Below are 20,946 nucleotides of genomic sequence, written 5' to 3' on the forward strand. Positions count from 1 at the left end.
ACATGGAGCAGAAGTTAGGCAACAATAATGACGTAGGCTCTGTCCGTCTGATTCATTGAGCCTTGAGCCAAGATTTAAGAGAACTAGTGTTATAGGATCTTGTCAGATTGATTCAACCAAGTCAAAGTTAGGCAGCAATAATGATGCAGGCTTTGTCAGACTGATTCACCAATTTAGGTTAGACAGCACTAGTGTTGCAGGCTTTTTCACTCTGATTCACTGAGAAAGTTAGGGAGCAATAACGATGTAGGCTCTCTCAGTCTGATTCACTGAGTCCAGTTTAGGCAGTAATAAAGATCCAGGCTCTAAGTCTCATTCACTCTGTCAATGTTAAGCTGCTCTAGTGATGCAGGCTTTCACTTTCACAAATTTACTATATCTACACGGGGCATCTCTAGAACAGAAGCAACTTTGCATGGATCATGATCTCTTGTCACCATAGTTTTTTGGTCTTTATGAAACCTTAGCATCCAAAGGTGAACAAACGGCCAAAATATTGATGTTTTCCTACACCTCACATTACCCCTTTGGTCTTTGTAGGACTAATGTATATGTACATATTGTACCAGTAGTGTACACAGGACAGAATGTTTGGGACACAGAGATACTGGGGCTGGGTGGGTTGTGAGGGTGCTGACATAAACTGGATAGCGCAAATGGAGGAATGGCTTTTAAGGAAATAAAATTGCTAAGTGGTGAGAGGCTTAGCATCTGGCAGCAAACCTCAAGTCATCATCTCTAGTAGGTCTGTAATTGGTGTACAACTGCACAGGCTCATGACTGGAACAGGACTATTATGACGTTTTTCACTATTAACCTGTATTCCAGCATTTGTTGTGCACTCTGGTATTTCTGGGATACTGTATCTAAAGAGACTTCTAGCCGTAGATTGCCTAAAACATCATGTATTGTAGGTAAAACCTCTAGTTTCATCACCATATGTTGAATATGCACCATATACAAATATTATGGAGCATAAGTTCTTTTTAGGGGGACGTGTCTCAGGCAAAAAAAGAAAAGTGTGAAGCAATAACATCTCAAAATGGATTCCACCTCTCAGAAACCTTGGAGCCCTCCAAGATAAACTGAGATTACTTTATCATCCAACCACGCACTTAGGCTTTAGCTAGTATGTACTGTACTGCTTAGTTTTGAAGAAATTATTAAATCATTTTGGATTATGAAGGGTAATATTGTCCAAGAACCAACTGATGGAAGAATTATAGTGTCTGAATAGCTTTGTACAAGGGAAAACAGACCCTCACTGTAATGTCTGCTGCAGTACACATCGAGAAAAGTGAATCAAAGAAATAATTAACAAAATACATGATTAAGCCAACAGAACAAATTAATAATATACATATTGAAGCAATTTACATACCATTAAAGAAGCCTCTTAAGAACCTCCTGTGTAAGGCCTCACATTTACCAGCAACATCAAACTTCTAAGCTTCTAAGCTGAAGACTGCAAGCTGCTGCCTTCTACAGATATACAGACAAGACAGGCCTTTTGATTATGAAGGACTACATGTTTCTGATATGTTACAGAAAGATTAGCTGTATTATGAACATGTAAGAAAGATCATGGAGATGCAATAATATAATTCAAAGTAAAAGAATAATGTTGCAGCTTTCCTCACTTGACAATTTGAATATGAAAACACTGTGCCAACAACTCATTGCTGTGGAAGTCATGAAATCATATTCAATTGAAGTTTATTTTTTACTCTCTGTAGAAAATTAGCAAAATACGGTACACTTTTGAAACTTAGGCCTATGCTCTTATCTACTTTAATGTTAAATGGTAGTATTAGGAATAATTAATCCAAATGTAAAGCAGAATTCAATCATCAGAGTCAATATGATAAGGCCTATGTTAATAATTTAATAACAACATGCAAATCCTGTGCATTCTCTCTCAGAGGACTTACTGTGGAATGCTAGAAACATGCTAATGAAGAGCTGCAGAGACTAATTAGCTAAAAAATACACTTATACTAATATATCTAATGTCCTCAACAAAAGAGTGGCAAAATACAATACCAAAAAACCTACAACTTTCAATAACAGTGATGTACACTGCAAGCTGTCAGATTTTAAGAGAACAATTCTGATGCTAAATTGGCCGTTTTCCTCTTTTCATCAGTATTTCTTTCACATTTAGAATCTGAGTACAGACAAACGGGTGTAGTCAATTGATCTTAATGATGCCCAATGGCAGTGAACTGGAAAAAAGCCAGGTGGTGAGACAAAACCCTCCATTTCAATAATTGAATCCTTGTTTTACATGACAGATTTCACCAATGTGGGCTCGATGTAAAGTTTAATAGGCAAGCCAAGAGCATCTGCATGTGCTGCAGGTTAAGACTGATAAGCTGAGTATATTAAGGCAGTAAAGGGCAAGTCATGAAAGTGTCTGAAGTTAATAAATTGTAATCAGCTGAATACCACATTTATGAAAATGCTGTCTAAGCAATGTTCATTACAACTTTTAAATTATATCATCTCATGAAATAAAAACAGTTTTCAAAGGGATCTGCCAGCAGCTATATCACCCTGCAACTCACAACTGGCAGCCCACTGAAGCTAAGCAGATGGGATCCAGGTCAGTACCTGGATGAGAGGCCTCCTGGGAAAAACTAAGGTTGCTGCTGGAAGAGGTGTTAGTGGGGCCAGCAGGGGAGCTCACTCTACGGTCTATGTAGGTCCTAATGCCCCAGTATAGTGACAGGGACACTATACCGTAAAAAGGCGCTGTCCTTCAGATGAGATGTAAAACTGAGGTCCTGACTCTCTGTGGTCATTAAAAATCCCAGGGAGGTTTAACCTCGGTGTCCTTATCATCATGGCCTCCTAATAATCCCCATCTATAAACTGGCTTCATTACTCTGTTCTCCTCCCCACTAATAGCTGATGTGTGCTATGGCTGCCGTCACATCATCCAGGTGGATGCTGCACATTGGTGGTGGTGGAGGGGAGTCCCCATTACCTGTAAAGCACTTTGAGTGGAGTGTCCAGAAATGCGCTATATAAGTGTAAGCAATTATCAATCTATCTATAAATTATTATTGAATGACACTATAGATCTAGAAAATCTACAGGGGGAGAATATGATCAAGTAAATTTATTTTCAACTTAGAAGCATAAATATCTACAAGAGAATGTTTTCATTCGGTTATATGCATACAAAAGGATGCAAATGAAAGAAAGCCACTTGGCCCATATTGCTCTTTTAGTGGTTTAGTAGCTACATTTAAACTAACTGACTGAGAAGTCTATTTAAGTGTTTCCTTCTCTGCGTCCTACATGAATTTCCTTTTAATTTCCAACAGTGACTCTTTGGTCTTTCTTTCACTACAGAATATGAAGTAGTCTCCTGAGATGAACCTACAGTATCTATATTCCTTAGGACCTCATATACCTGAACTAAATTTCCTCTCAATCTCCTTTCTTCTAAAGATGATTTGACTCCTCAACCTGTCTATGTATGATAATCCTTTTAGTAGGAAACATGCTGCTTTATATGAAATTCTAAGACTATAATATCCTTTTGTGTTGTTGTAACCAAAACTGAAGACAATTCTAATTGAGGAAGGTTTTACTATTGAAATATACTGTAAAGCTTTAACATAAATTCTCTGGATTTAAATTCGTATTTCTGTTCTTCATCCAAACATTCTGCTTGCATTTTTTGCCTATCCACATTATTTTGATGATGACATAGTATAGAAAAATCTGCATATAGTGCCCTCTAAAATTATTGGGACAAAAAAACTAAAATCAGTGTTTCCCTGTTGTATACACAAGACATTCACATAAAACAAATTGTTCTGAGTCAGAGTTCAGAAGGCCACTTTTTATTTTTAGGATATATTTTACAAACACAACTTTTCCAACCATAAGTATTGGGACACTTAAAGCAAATTAAAGAAGTGATAAAGCCAAGATTTTGTTCCTTGCAATTACTGCATCAACCCTCCATCCCATTGACATCACCAAACTCTTTGTTTCTTCACTTGAGATGCTTTGCCGGGCTTTAACTGCAGCCTCTTTAAGTTGCTGCTTGGTAGTTGAGCTTTCTGCCTTCAGTCTCCTTTTGAACAAATGAAATGCTTGCTCAATCGAATTCAGATGTGATGATTGACTTGGCCAGTTTAAAATGTTCTACTTTTTCTGTCTGATGAACTCCGGGTCATTGTCCTGCTGCCACCCAATAAGTCTGGTGTCATTTTTTTCTTACATTTGCAGACAATATCTGTTTGTACTGTATATCTCTGAATTCATCCTACTGCTGCTATCTTCAGTTAAGTCATCAATAAAAACCATTGAACCTGTTCCGGATGCAGCCATACATGCCCAGCCATGATACTCCCTCCACCATGCTGTGGTATGCTTGAGGTCATTGGCTGTTCCTGTTTTTCTCCATACTTTAGCCTTTCTATCACTGTGACAGATGTTTACTTTGGTCTCATCTGTCCCTAAAACCTTGGTGCTGAACTCCTGTGACTCATCTCTGTATTTTTTTTGCAAGTTCTAATCAAGCCATTCTGAATTTTTCTTGGTGAAGCGTTCTGCAGATTGTGGATACTCGAGATTTGCAACCCCACTCTGGAGATTATTTTTGATTTCACTATTGGGATTTGTCTTTACACTTAAAATATTTTGCTGTCATTTGTCTTATTTTGTACATCTTACCAATATCAAAATGGCTTTCTTTTCTGTCATAGCGAGTTCTCTGGTCTTCGTTTTGGTTTTTGCCAACTAATTCAAGTGAAAGACTTCAGAATGAGTTTCAAAAGACCTCAACTGTGCCTAGATCTTCAAAACCCTTTTGTGTGTGTGAAATGTATGCAACATGTAACACGTGGACAATTAGAAACACCTGTAAACCTGTTTGTCCCAATACCTATGTTCATGTAAAATGTGGGGGGTTGAACAAAAAAAGTGTTGTTATTGTATAACGGTAAAACACTGCATAAAATATCCATACAGTAGGTAAAAGGTAATATTCTCTGCTGTTGTCTCATATTCATATTGTGATTTGAAAACGAAACTTCCTGAGCATACAGCTGTAATGAGCCAACTTGAACTCTTGTCCCAATACATTTGGAGGGCACTGTACACACTGAGATATCTTTCATGCGAAGCTTCCTGGAGCTCTGAATCACCAATGTGATATACAGTATGGTGTATGTTCCTAATCCCAGTGTGGATCACTTCACACATAGAGAAGTTAAATTTAATTTGTTATGCATCTGGCCAATTCATGACTAATCACACTATATTTGTATCATCTGCAGCTTGAAATAGTTTCATAACTATACCATGATCTAAATTGTTGATAAAGAGCTGGAAGAGCAACAGGCCAAGAACAATTCCCTGCCTGTATCTGCCATTTTAGATGTAGAAAATCAACTATTACAAGGGACCTTGTTAAAAGATTTATCATTTATCTTTCATGCCAGCAAGTGAAATTCCACTGGTGCACGCAACCGTAATACATCTGTCTCCAGGCAACCACCCACTCAACCTGTTGATCCACCAGTTGCCATAGTAACGAGGTCAAGATGGAGATTGATACCACCGCAACATAATTAATCTGTTAATTATCTTGTCCACCATCGGATATATAAACCTCGTGAAGACGGGACCCCTCACTCTGTCATAGTGCATCACTTGAGTTTTCACAAGTGCAGCTGTCTCTCCAAGCTTGTTTCTGCCTGGGTTTTGACTTCTTGCTCCGTTCTTCGAATCTAATTGTCCCTTAGTTCCTGATTGCTTCTCTGTGCTTGACCCTACTTGGCCGACTATGGTTTTTGGACTGTTTTTTCGGGTACCAAACTTGGCATGCTTCTGAGATGACTCTTGGAATCTCCCTAAATTTTGTTCACCCATATTCACGGGCTCTACTGCTCACCTGTATACTTTCTCCCAGACTACGTTTACTTCCAATTTGTCTGTGTGAACACCATTTCATCAACTCCTTGTCCGCAATCAGATTCAGCCACCCACCTTTTAATCCAGACCATTGCTCTTCTGCAGGTGAGTGCAACAATGCTATACCATCCTTGTTGCTTGTTCAAAGAATACTTGCAAATACCACATGCTTGCCACATACTTGTAAATACTGTAAATACCACATTCCTGTGGAACTTTGTTTTAAATATTTATCTTGTAAAGTTATTTCTTTAAAATACCCATTTATCAATATAAATGAACATTTAACAAGGATATATTTTTTCTACTGGTAGACTCAATAGTCACCTAACCTAGTTTCTAAAAAACATTCATGTGAAAGACAATATTGTGCCCAATGTGGAGGACAGCATATAGTGTTAGATCACACCTAAGGACCTTTCACCTCCATAAACCTGGATTCTCAAATCACGTTCATCTTCTTTTCAAGGAAGCCAGTATGAAGTCAGTGATTAATAGCTTTATGAACTATGCCACCTTCGGTGTCCAACACTAACACTGATAACGGTCACCATATGGTTTAAGCTTTTTTAGATTATGTAATTAAAAACAACACTGAAATTATATTACACTGTTTAAAAAAAAACTCAAGTTTCCATATATACTGTAAACTTAGCATTACATTCAAACACATTATGTATCTTAGGTCTTTAAAAATGGAACTGATATTAGGTTAGCATTTCCTTTTTTAAGAATTTTTATGAAATAACTGGGAAAATAATGATATATTGGTCTTTTCAAAAAGTTTCCAGTTCGTGGCTTTCTAATTGGCTCAAGGTCAGGTCAGGTTGAAGCTCAGGTCATGTGACTGGCTGAATTCACCCAGCATTCCTCAACTGGTGGTGCACTCTGAGGGCAGGTATTTGGACGGGGCATTCCAAGCACACCTGTGACCCCTGAAAGTTGTAGGGTCCTGCAGACTTGCAGGAACATCAGTGAGAAACCTCTTCTGGCATTTTGGAGACTGCAATACAGTATGTCAAATGTGTCATGTTTTAATTGCTATTCATTCAGACTGGCACTCTTCTGTTGACAATGCTTAGATGTTTTTTCTGTTGCACTTATTCAAAGAAACATCTTCTAACAGTACCTCATGAAATCATACAAAATTACAACACTAACAACATGCAATGCATGATGAAATGAATATGAAACCAGTAAGAGACTAAACAGACTATTAGATGTCATGAATTGACCTTGCACAACATAGTAACAAAGTCTGAAAACAAGACTGGATCTTAACACTCATTACTTGTGTTAATAAAACATTCTAAGCTTTTGTGCTTTTAAAATTTTAATACATTTTCAATTGTATACACTGCAGTGGCTGAGCGAAACAATAGTGTTTAATGCAGACATCAGCTCCCATATGAAACAGGAAACAATAATTATGGCATCCACATAGAGTGTGATTCTATTAAAGTAATAAAACTATAGATTCACAGAAGTAAACAAAACACTTTTTTACTCTGGGTAATTTCAGAAATAAAATCATATTGAATGTTTAATTAATTAAAAAATGCACCATCCCATCTGTACACTTTTACCATGCATAACAATTATTGTTAAATCCAACATAAAAATCTAACCCTCATGTCACTCCAGTGGTAAAGAATGAATTGAATGTAATGATATTTTGGTCACTATTAGATAATAAGACAAATACCGAAGTATACCTCTTGTCATACACAGAATTAAGTATATATAATTTACCAGTAACTCTTTGTGATACGCAGAAAATAAAGTTACTGATTTGTTATAAAAAATATTTAAAATATAATACGTGCAGCTGTATTAGATGTAGTGTCACCAATCTATCCTATATACCTCAAAATGACAACAAGTTGCTTAATATTAAAGTTCACCATATCATCGTCCAAGGGTACAGCTGAGAGTTTATATTAGTGTTAAAAGTATTGATAGCACAGCACACACCACATTGTATACGCTGTTAGAAAAAGGTCTGAAGAGGCCAGAGAATATTTTATATATAGTTCTTAAGTGAATAACAAAGACCACTGACCCTGCTGCGAGGAACTAGGAGGTGTTTTTCACTCTTTGTTGTCTATTACAAAGCTTGCAAAAGCTGTGTGTTTTATGGATCAACAATCAACAAAATACAGAGCGTGGGAAGGGAGCTGTGTCTGAGGTAGAAAGGCAGTCATGGCTTTCATCTGATTTAAAACATTTATAAAACTATATACTACACATAAAATTATATTGGGCCTCAAAAACATATTCCAGTTTAGCATTTTTCTTTCTATTTTAGGCCAGACACATTATTTAAATCTCTGTCCTCAGCTGGAACGAGAACTGTATAGGCACAGCTGGGATTTAAAGAGCCTGTTTCTGTATGCATATGTACAATACAGTGCATATTCAGCTTGATGCACAGACTGCTTATCACACCTATGCATTAAAAGGGTGGTCACATCAAACACTAGAAAAAAAAACCTTACTTCACACAATGCTTTTGTGCATATCCCTGTCACAAGCAAAGTTTCAAAGGAGCTTAACATTGTATACAGCAGATATACATGAAACAGTCTCTTTAAATGTTTTACCCCAGAACACTTTCATGTTTTTGAAATACTGTTTCTTTCACGGCTTATCTCAAAAGATAGCAATGTCTGAAGTGAAGAAAGCAATTTTACAGTATTAAAGCGAAGAGCTAAGGAATGTAGAAATGTAACAGTTTAACCTTAATATTATTTCTAAAACATACTCAGGATAGGAAAAAGGCAGATATAAAGACCCCTCCCCCCAACTAATGAATATTTATACAAATCACTGACAAATGTTTAACCAACTCTGAATATAATCTACAGTTCAGAAATTTACAATTGCATAGTATGAGAAGACAATATATGGAAACTCTGGTCCTGGTCTGTGTCTTTGGGTCTTCAGTAGTTCTTTCATCTGGCCAAACAGATGAAATCTCAAACAATCGCAAATAAAATGGCCACTACTGAAGTGGTCAGTCCTCTGGGGAGTGCTCACTGTATCCTTCTCCTTAAAAGATTCCTCACATCACCTTAACAAAGAGAGAAAATATACAAGGTAGATTTATGCCATTCATTTTTTGTCATTAGGTTTTCACTGCAGAAAACAGACTACACAGACTCAGCTGATACCAATGACTTTGTTTGCACTGGTCAGTGTACTGATGAACCAAAACTCACAGGATAGGAAAAAACATTTCATACAATATCATTATAACAAGAGGAGATTTAAAAAACAAAATAAAATTATTCTTTGCTATCTCAACAGAACCAAATAGTACAGTCACTGCAGGCAAGACACAGCTAGACTATGGCAGCATCGGTCTGCTTTGGATGAGGGTCTACTAACAGCCATAGTCACCAGGATACCTACTGTTTTAATAGGTTATCAAGCTCTGATCTGAAAAAGGTCAAGTGACTAAAAATGACAGGCTCTTCTTAAACACAACTGCAAAAGCCAATTGCTTATAATGAGAAAAGATAAGGCAGCAATGTTAGTCTATTTAAAATAGACAAATGTAGGACATATTTTGCAGTTGTAATATTGTTGCATTCAGAGGAAACAAAAATGTTGATTAGAATTTTAAATCTCTTAATATCTGATAAATGTTAATTAGGTTGGCTGTTTCAGTATCTGAGCGTGAAAACCAAAATTTAGCGATTAATAATGGGATAAAAACAAGCATTTCATAAATAATGTCTTATCTTGAACAAAAATAATGAACATGCTGCTGCACAAAAAAACCTTTTAAAGCAAGAAAAAAGAAAGTGATTATTACTTTGAAATAAATGCACCCAAAGAACAAATTTCAGGAGTTAAGAATTAAGTCAGAATTCATTAATGTCAATACTGAGTAAGTTAATGTGTACAGCAATATGTAATGTAACTCCGATATGGTCAATGGTTACCCAATGAACAACAATTTGGACTGCAGCGCTCAACTTAACACTACTAAACACAGATTTCTCTAATTAACAGAAATTTTACACCATTATAAAGGAACAAAAATGAACAAAAAAGTCATCTTCATAGCTACTGAATTAGTATGGTATTAGAAAACAACTTATAACAGTTATTGCCAAGGAAGAAAACTAATGGACTTTTATTTTATAATGTATTTTTCTTGAATTTGAATTTAATTGAAGGACCATCATAACATGAATGCTATTTCTAAAATCTTGGAATTATCCTTGACTAAAATGAAATAAGCTATGAAATCTCATTAAAAATTCTTACCTGTGGTCTTGGGGCAATACTTGCTGTAGCACATTATGAAAAGGAAAGGTAAGAGAAAAGCCATTAATTTCACATGACAAAGTATACATTATAGGAAATAAAGCCATAATACAACAAATTGTCATACAAAATTCCTGTGATTTTTTTAGTTTGATTTTTTTCATGATTCTGAAGGCAGCAGATCAGTTTCAGAGCACTAGGAGCCCATAGCAGATTGAAGATTTGAAACAAGAATATTGTGCTACATGTTTAAAGCCCATAAGTAATCAGTATACAGAACCAAATCTGTATCCTGTATCAAATAACAATCAAGAGAAATAAAACACACATTGAATATTACACATTAAAATTTCTAATAGCACACAGGCATGTCAAGATTTATTCATAATATATAATAACATCTATTATGTAGTTACTATTGCCCCCATTTAACTAAAATAAATAAAATTCACCAATGCTCAGAATTTACAGATATTTAATTAATGCTGCACCAGTCATCTGCCATCACAGCTTATATAATATATTCCATCCATACATATATTCCATTATATAAGTACATATATTCCATAAGTACACTATATTCCATACATACTGTAAATTCCATTACATTATTCCATACCATCTGGAAACAGGTACCGGACAATTCGGGCCAAATTACCAGACTCAGAGACAGTTTTTACTCTTGCACTTTCAAACTATTAAACTTCCAGCCTCTCACCTACGATCTGAACTCTTACGGTGCCTTCTCTCTTTATCAAAACTCAAATGCACATTGAAATCTACCTCTACCTCACATGTCAAGATGTTTACTCTCCATGATTTACTATCCTTTATTCCATTCTGTTGATGTATGATTTTGCACAACTGTTGTTGTTTTGCACATTACCTATTACCTGCTGTTGTTTTGCACATTATTTGTTGTTGTTTTGCACATTGCCTGTTTTCTCTGACTTCTTTTCTTGCACAATTGTATTGTTGTTTGCACTACTTACTGTCTGAGAGCTACAGTAGCTACTGTACATAGCATTTTGTTATACCATATACCTGTGTAAGTATAATGACAAACTTGAACTTGATATTCAAATACGTCTTCAGACAGAATATAGATCTATTTTGGTCCTACAGTATTTGTTGAAGGAGCATGCAGAGTTGCAATGCCAAGTCACCCTAGAGCTCATTACACATTTTGGTAATTGTAGAACCAATTATGATTAAAGATTAAATGCAATTCACACACAGTCTGCTGCAAAGAACATGCTAAAGTTGCTTTAGTGAAGCATGATCTTCTGGTACTTCTTGTGGTCCTGATATACCAAAATTAATAATTAAAACACTTTTTAAGGTTCTGCATTCTAGTACAATATCCATTCAATGGAAATCTACTGTGAAGACATACTATTTCCTGTCCTGTGTTTGCCAGCTTTATTGAACAACAACAGCCAATTATATTCTAACGCTTTCACTAAAGCATTAGGAGGCAGGAACACATGGTGCAGCTCAAAGTCATGTAAAGGCAGCAGTGATAAATCACTACAAACTGCTCATTAATTAATGCTGTTTTGGAGCCTCATCTGGAATAGTCAAGCTCCTCAACATGCAAACTAATAAATCCTTCACTGACTCTACAGGCCCTTGCCCTAATAAAATGCCAATGTAAGTTGAATGGTAGCAGACAATTTATTTATCAAAAACCTTTATTTCTTGTGGCATTACAATATACAGTAAACCAAGAAGAAGTAGCTTCAATCTGAAATCAACATTTTCACAGAAACATCAGCAATCTCTTTCAGAATGTAAACTCTTTCCAAGACCACTGTACAAACTTTCCAACTTTAGAAACAAGTTACATGTTTTGCTGACAAAAATGGGCAAAGGAAGACAAGCAGTGTGATGCCCACAACTTATAAGCTACTACCTAACATACTAATGCAGCGCATAAGCTGATAGAGCAAAAAGCTGGAGAACGCCACATATTCTATGGGAAAGTCAAGTTAAATGAGTTCTGGGTTAATAGCTCCTAGTTCTTGTCCTTTAGTTTCTCTACCTCAGTAAATGTTCAGTAAATGAGTCAGAACAAAGACGATCGACCAACACCTAATAAATCGAATAGTAACATAATATTTTTTCAATGTACTAAAGAGGCAAAATAGCAGCTAAGAAGTCAAAAGTTTATCTTTAAAAATTTCTGTGTAGTTTTTCTAAAATTGTTCTACTTTAATTTGAAAGCACTGGAAGGGACGTGAAGAGAAGTCAACTTTGCAGAGGAATAAAAGGTGCTGCACTTACGACTGCATGCAGGAAAAGTGTTATTGATCTGTTCCATGACATCTGCCAAGTCTGTACTGGTGTTGCTTGGTGGGACTAACAAGTCATCTGAAAAAAAACAAAAAACAAAAAGAAAATTTAACACAAATTTAAACTGGAATGGAGTCATTAACCAAAAACTGGGCAGCTGACAAAACAACTGAAAAAATAAGCAGGGACCATTCGTATGTCAATATATGCCCATTTGATGAAAACATCTGCATGCTCTTAACAAAGAAAACAGGGAGTATGAATGGATCAGTGTCAAACTTTTTATACACTTTTTAAACACATTTCTGCATTGGCTGAATGTTACTGGTAGAGTGAGCAAGGCTGTATGACATTCAAGAAAAAAACCAAATAGACAAATTATTAACTACATCTCAGAATCAGAACGCTCCGTTTGCAAGGTCTGGTGTAGAGGAAGCGTTTTGTTAAGTCTGGGGGAGTGAGCACAAGATTCTTTGACAGGGTCTTGTCCCTCCTTCCCATGGCAAATTTCGACATGTCCAATGATGGCAAGATTCATAGGCAAGACGGCATCCCCAAGGTTCTCATGCAGGAGATAGAAATCATCAGGACATCACTGCTCTGCCAACATGTCAGGATCCTTGACTGATCCCAAACCATCCCAGCAAACCCGCTTTCTGGGACCCCCTGCCACAGAATCGAAGTCTAGTGTAGCTGCAAGGCTTATTAAAGTACAGGAATTAAGTTTGCTGCTCCCTTGCCAGTCCCTTTCTCCTTCATCTCAGTGGTGCTGGATACAGAGAGGCCATTCCATCTGGTTCACATTTAAGGTGTTTTTCTAGCTGATAGAGCTCCCTGATAAGGAACAACTCCCAAAGCTGAGATTCTCCAGAAACCCTAATAAATGGTCATCTCTGGTGCCATACTGTCTGGGAGATTCCAAGGGAGAGTCTCATCCCAAGTTGTTTACAACCCTAATGTCAGAGAGCATGGTTACTCATCCTCCACCTACATCAGCCAATCAGGAACTAGTAGGGCAGGGTAACCCCATGTGGGTCTCGGATGCCCATGAAACTTTCAACCAATGAACGACCGTAGTTCCTCCAGGTAAAACAGGCAGCAGAGAGCTCCTCAGGGCTCCTCCTGGACATTCTCAGACTCAGCTTGGACAATCTGGTAAAAGCCAGTGTGTCCGAGTGTCAGGACTTTACTTTGTTCTAAGAGTTGAGAACGGGGGTTGCCAGCGCGTAACCAAAGGATCCACCTGAGGTTAGCCCAGCAGCAAGCCTCGTGAACCGCCGGTACCCACTGCGAATGCTCGCCTGATCAACAAGTGAACTACGGTCGGAACTGTGGACAGCTGAATCTCAGGATTCAGGACTAGCGCTACATCAGGAACAAACCGGTCTTCTTCCTGTCTAAAAAGTGTGACCTGCTTGGACCCGCAATCACTTTTCTCTTGTGCACAAACTTTGCTAGTTTCAGCCAACACTAACTAGCCGGTCTTCAGAGAGCATCAGCAGCGTGTCGCAGCAGAAATCTCTCCCACTTCTCTCCAGCCGCAACAGCACTGCCTGGCACTGGGCCAGAGAGTGCCGATTGGACACAGCAAAAGCCTGCCACTGTTCCTTTGTGTCCGTGGGAGATCTGAATCCACACAGATTGGATGAGTATTCAACATTCTGCATTACAGCTTGAGAATTCAATTGTTACCTCAACACCAGTTGATATCAATTTAATTCCTATGAGTGATGTACTTGCTTTTGAGTATCTAGTGTAGAAGTTGTAATCTAAGTTCATTTACGAAACGGTCTAAATGAACGGTATACTGAATGTATGTCCTTCTTGGTTTGTAACTCTTCGTGATTGAATATATACCTTTTGTATTCTGCTAACCCTCACGATAAGATCTGTTATGTTTATATGCACATTTTATGTATTAATAAATGTATTGTCGTGTATTAGTATCTGTGTGTGTGCGTTGCTGAGTATCCTGCTGGGTCGGTCTTCTAATAGCCATCAAAGAATCATTTTGTGACTTACGGCTACAATTAATAATTGTCCCAGTAAATGCACAAAACCCCTACATTTATTGGTGCCTCGTGAGAGGATGCCTACACTAGATTGGACTGAAATCCCACAAACCAGGGTCTTGATTTTAAGACTCTAACATGAAAGCAAACTAGGGCATCGCAAAGTGTTAACAATACTTGCTACACATGGTTCCAGAAGGTTTTCCTTTTATACCTGGAAAGCCTAATTATTTTTTGACATTTGTGTTTTTTTGACATTTTAAGTGTTTATCAAGTATTCTTTACCAATGATACAATGACGTTTTTTGGTACCCTTGATAAGAATGAACAAATAAAGCAAGATAAACCACATAGATATAGATATATATTTAGGCCCACAAAAATGGGAGAACTAGAGACTTTTAATCTAGTACCATTATTTCAAAATAAAATATATTCAAATGAGTAGCACAGATAAAGTCTTTATAATGTTTAATAAGTTTGGAAAACACATTGGGAGGGACATTGGACCATTCTTCTATGCAGAAATTTTCCAGATTCTTGATGGCCTTATTTCTCAGCTTATGGACTGCCCTCCTCAATTCAGACCACAGTTCAATTGGGTTTAAGACTAGAGACTGAGATTGCCATTGCAAATGTAGATTCTGTTTTCAGTCAACCATTCCTCTTTTGATTTTGAGGTGAGTTTAGGGTCAATGTCATGCTGGAAGGTTCAACTGCAACCAAATTGCAGCTTTCTGGCAGAGGCAACCAGGTTTTTAGCCAGAATATCCTGCTAGTAGAGTTCATGATGCCATTGATCTTAACACAGGCCTCAGGGCCATTGGCAGCAAAATAGCATCACAACATCAATGATCCATCCCATATGGGGCGGTGCAGTGGCTCTGTGGCTAAGGATCTGCACCTTCTCCAATTAACACAAGATGTAATGCACCGTTCCATATTGTATAAGAAGAACTTTATGTAACTGAGTGATCCAAACATTTCATACTGTTCACATGACCTTGCATAATTATTTTTGTTTTTCATTCTTCTATCATAGACTTGTAGAACGCCTTCGTCAGGGAATGGATTGGTGTAACTAACACTATGGGTAATGCGGTGGCTCTGTGGATGGAAGGTTGCCAGTTTGTATCCCACAGCCGGCAGAAGAATCCTATTCCGTTGGGCCCCTGAGCAAGGCCCTTAACCCCAACTGCTCAAGGGGCGCCGTATAAATGACTACCGCTCTGTTGCACTCACATCAGTTATCATGAAGTGCTTCGAGCAGTTGGTCAAAGCATCACCTCTTACTGCCTGACACCCTAGACCCACTACAATTTGCGTATGGTCAGAACAGGTCAACAGAGGATGCTATTGCCACTGCCCTCCATACTGCCCTCTCACACCTGGATAAGAAAAGAACTTATGTGAGAATGCTTTGTTGATTACAGCTCAGCATTCAATACCATAGTGCCCTCAAAGGTTGTCATCAAGCTCCAGGACCTGGGACCGAACAGCTCCATTTGTAATTGGATCCTGGACTTCTTGATGAAACGTCCACAGGTGGTGAGGGTGGGCACCAACATATCCTCTACTCTAAACGCTGGAGCCCCCCAAGGCTGTGTGCTTAGTCCTGTCCTCTACTCCTTATTTACCCATGACTGTGTCGCCAAGCATAACTCAAACTCCATCATGAAGTTTGCTGACGATACAACAGTCATCGGCCTGATCACAGATGGTGAAGAGTCTCCGTACAGGGGAGGAGGTTGAAACCCTGGCAGCATGGTGCCAGGAGAACAACCTCTCTCTGAACATCAGTAAGACTAAGGAGATGATTGTGGATTAAAGGAAACACTAGGGAGGAGATCACATACCTATTTAAATCAATGGGACTGATGTGGAGAGGGTCAGCAGTTTTAGGTTCCTGGGGTTTTAACATCACAGAGAACTTAACCTGGACCCACCACACCAACATCGTGGTCAAAACAGTAGGCTAAAGAAGTTCGGCATGCCATCACATATCCAGGTCAACTTCTACAGGTGCACTATTGAGAGCATCCTGACTGGTTGCATCGCTGCCTGGTATGGGAACTGCTCCTCCCAGGATTGCAAAGTAGTGCAGAGGGTGGTGAAGTCAGCGCAGCTCATTACTGGCTGTGAGCTACCAAACATCCAGGATATCTACTCAGCTAGATGTCTTCAGAAGTCCGGGAACATTCTCAAGGACCCTAGTCATCCTAGTCACAAACTGTTTTCTCTCCTACCATCCGGTAAATGGTACCGAAGCATCCAGTCAAAGACCAACAGATTACAGAAAAACTTCTACCTCCAGGCAATAAGACTGCTAAATAGCCAAGCTGCAGTTCCTTCAGCAAATCACCCGTAATGGCTACAGTACACAGGCATACAGTTTGCATTGTATTCAGCATACTGCACTACTTGGACATAATGTATTGCATACACCCTGGACACATAGCAGCTCTATTTATATTGAGTTTTGTCTGAGTTTATTTTATTCAATTTCTATAGCACTATTATCTATTATGTAACCAAATTTTGTAACTTTAATTTTGTGATTTTTATCCCCCCCGGTGAGCTCGTAGAAAAGACATTTCATTGCAATCAACTACTGCTGCACGCTGTATTGTTGTGCATTTGATAAATAAACTTTGATTGATTGATTTGAAATGGCTGACCCTGCGCTCTGACCCCAAGCTTCTCTCCCTGTCTGTGTATCTCATGGAGAGCAAGATAGGGTATGCGAAAAGACACATTTCTAATACAAGAAGTTGTATATGGCAATAAAGTGACTTTATCTTATTTCATAGTGGGTATGAAGTTCTTTTCATCATACACATGCCTTTTCTGACGTCAAACTTGCTTATGCTTTGAATGGCCAAACAGTTCAATTTCAGTCTCAACTGACCTTAGCACCTAGTTACTATCAGTTCCAGTAGCATTTGGCAAACTCCAGCTGCTTCAATTTGTTTCTTGTTTTCAGTAAAGGCTTTCTTCTGGCAACCCTTCCGTATAGTCAGCTGTTATGAATGTACCTTCTAAGTGTTGATTTGCAGACTTGGTGACCCCTAGATGCAACCAGACACTGCAGTTCTCCAACTGTGACTCTTGGATTCTTTTTTGCCTCCCTCACAATCCTCCTCACTGTGCCTGTGGGCAAGACGCACTTGTGTCCATGTCCTGGTAGGTTAACCACTCTTTTATTGGTTTTGAACTTTTGGATTATTGCCCTAATAGTGCTAAGTGGTATATTTTTGTGTACTTTGTATGTACTGTTCTGTAACCATTACTTGATTTGTGAAGATCAACAACCATTTGTAATCTTTTATTGTCAGTTTGTTTGTGTTTTCCCATGGCGATGGATGACAAAAGGTTTTCCCATGTTTGCTACCTCTTTTTTATATTCTTGTGAAACAGGGTGTCCAAATTAACAGTCCTTAGGACTGAGTTGAATAAAAATAAGCAGAATGTCACTGCAGATTTTATTTTGTTTGTTTTTCATTAAAAGAAACGTAGGGGATCCAATAATTCTGACACCTATGTTTTTGACTAAAACAATAATATTACTCATTGAAAACATTTGTTTTGAAATAATTGTATAAGAATGAAAACTTGTAGTTTTCCCATTTTTTCAGGCATAAAATATCAATCATCATCTGTGCTGTTTATTTTATGCAGCTTTCTTTGTTCAGGTTTATCAATGGTGCTAAAATTCTTACGCTCATTGTCCATACCTCACAATACATACGAGTGCAGTCATCTGAGATCACCCTGAACAGATAGTTATGATGCATGTATAGAAGGAAGCAAAGTTACTACTCCACAGTGAGTACATTTGTACAGTATATTTCTCAGTGCAAATTTAACATAATGTATGGATTAATGACAACTGCAGATATGTTTGAAGCAAAGATTGTTTTCCATTTTTTTGTTAAATGAAATACACTGCACATGAGTAGGTATGAAACTCAAAAGTAAGGGCTCCTGGCTTAACATTATGGGTTTTTCCGATTTCAAAAGAAACTGACGTGATTTCAAAATCACAATCCACAATGGGAATGGTCAACACATATATCAGAAATTCTGACCTGCATGATCAAAGCTGGAGTTCATATCCTGATTCAGTGCGTGATGGACTAGAGTATGCTGAAGGGCTGCGGATGATGAAACTCCATTAATTCTGGAATCTGTTTCAGGCTGCAGAGAGTGAGAGAAGATATTGTTTAATAATTAAAGCTTGAAAATACATTACTCTATTATTTATATTAATAAATGTGGATTGCAGACATCAAGCAATATACAGTATGTAATGCAACTTTTAATACCCAAAAGAGCTTAGAGGGAAGAGATGGAACCTAGAGATGTAATACGCTAGGTCACTTTTCATTGAAAATATCCTGTTGCTTTATTAAAGATATATCCCATAAAAAGTTATTAATAAAGCTCTAGAGATCCTTTTACTGTAGGAACGTGCAAAAAACCCCATCATTTTGGTGCAGCTCATTGTCCTTCTGTTTCATTTCTTTGTGTGCACAATATGATGGTAGTTTTCTGTCCTGTTCCTTCTGAGACAATTGCCTTCCACATTACAGACCTATTTCATATGAAGAATCGTCTTCAGGTTGCAAAGAGGTGTGGTAAAGAATTAAGTGAGGGTAACACTGTATTCAGCAAGCACACCGTAAAGCACAGTAACCTACAATTTTAATTTTAAGAGACATTCAAACCTCAGTTTTAAATTCTTTTAAATTGTTTGCCTAGTGCCGTCTTTTCTTGTGCTATTTTTCAGCTGCAATTCTTGCAGTTATCTAGAACAGGAAACATCAGTCTAAGCAGAAACAACACTGGCAAACCAAAAGCCATGAGCATCTTTGGTTAAGAAACAAACTAAATCACATAATGGGGAAAAAAGTGACATGATGTAAAATACCATGTAATGGTTTTCTTATATTAGGATATTCTTTACTGTACAGCAAATTTTTATAGCATCAGGATCTGACAAACTTATCATCATGTCAAGAATAGGTTTATTAATTAAATCTATGCAAAAGAGAAAAAAATTATCTAAAGGTTTCATTAGGCACACTTGAAGAAAAATGTTCTTATTTTTAAAAAAATCAAGACTATACCCAACACTGGTACTGGTTTTTCAGTTTTCATATGCAATATGATGATGGTAATGTTCATTTCAGACATTAATTGAATACAGTCCCGTGTGTAAGCATATATCATTTTAGACATTTTCAAAGGACAATAAACTAACCCTACAATATGAGAAACTCAGAAACATTGTAGATTAATACCTTTAAACAGCAGTTTCTGAAAGGATGATGAAAAGCATAGATAACTAAAAATATCAGATAACTGTAAAATATCTGTGGCATATATATCTGTCACTAGAAAATAGGTTTCTTTACTCAAGAGGAAAAAAAGAACATCCAGGACACTGTAGATCATTTACAAAATCTGAAAACAAACTTGTGGGACCTCTTCAATTCGGAGACATATAATTTAAAAGCCCAATGTCTGTGAGTTTCGTAAAACTATAATGGATATTGTCTGGGTACTCTAATAGGGACATCAAGCACTGGTGGATAAAAATGTGTAATTTCTGTCAAAAGCAACATTTTAATGGTAAGGGTAATGGTTAATGGTAATCGCACCTCCTTGGACACCAGAAAATAAAACACTCCAGGAAAATCATGTATCTCAACTAAAATTAAGTAAAATGACAATATTTATATATACATCCAAGGAACACACTCTAACCTAGAGAAAAGCACACGACAGAAAGTATCAATATCACATTGAACTACAGCATGCAAAGGGGTTTGTGAGAGTCTACAGCTTTGTGCTTGACATTCACAACCAACCTTGATGATAGAAATTTGTGCTGTTACAGTAGACGCATGTTTAAAAACATCTTGAAGGTAAAAAAAAAACTAATGTGAGGACACAAATATTTAATGAACCTTAAACAACTCCATTAAAATAATACTTGTGGACATAAACAGGAAAAGAAAACCATTAGTGAGGATATGTGAATTATGCAATGCTACAAAGAAATAATAAAGGAATTGTGTTGATCTGTTTTGTGCATTCGCTGTCCAGGTTTTCCAGATTAATCCTGCATTTTTTGCTGACATTACTTTCAAACTTTGAATATACCTTGGAGATCAGCAACTATAGTTAAAAATAGCAGTAAGACTGCTAAAGACATGAAGCATTTCAGTGCAATACCGGAGAGTTAAGAAATCTTGGTTTTAGGCAGCAGTTCCAAGGTAATACTGACAATCCTGTTATAAAACCCAATGAAATACTGTTACAGTGGTGAAATGAAGAACGTTAATGCTGTTGTTTAAAGTATGAAAATCATTTGTCAATAGCAAAGAAAATCATTTATATATTACACCCACAATGAATT

General features: G+C 37.4%; 1 protein-coding gene across 5 annotated transcripts in view; it reads right to left on the reverse strand.

The window, feature by feature from the left end:
• Positions 1–7,252: 7,252 nt before the first annotated feature.
• utrn (utrophin) overlaps positions 7,253–20,946 on the reverse strand; it is a 301,041-nt gene continuing 287,347 nt past the window's right edge. For all 5 annotated transcript variants that reach the window (XM_088929485.1, XM_088929492.1, XM_088929501.1 and 2 more), the window contains 4 exons: positions 18,611–18,719; positions 12,502–12,588; positions 10,216–10,238; positions 7,253–9,010 (listed from right to left, as the gene is read on the reverse strand). In XM_088929485.1, coding sequence (XP_088785611.1) covers positions 9,002–9,010; positions 10,216–10,238; positions 12,502–12,588; positions 18,611–18,719 — 228 coding nt within the window. In that variant the 3' untranslated portion in view covers positions 7,253–9,001. The remainder of the gene's footprint in view (positions 9,011–10,215; positions 10,239–12,501; positions 12,589–18,610; positions 18,720–20,946) is intronic.

The sequence above is a fragment of the Atractosteus spatula genome, chromosome 2 (assembly GCF_055471065.1).
Source record: "Atractosteus spatula isolate fAtrSpa1 chromosome 2, fAtrSpa1.hap1, whole genome shotgun sequence".
NCBI classification, from domain to species: domain Eukaryota; kingdom Metazoa; phylum Chordata; class Actinopteri; order Semionotiformes; family Lepisosteidae; genus Atractosteus; species Atractosteus spatula.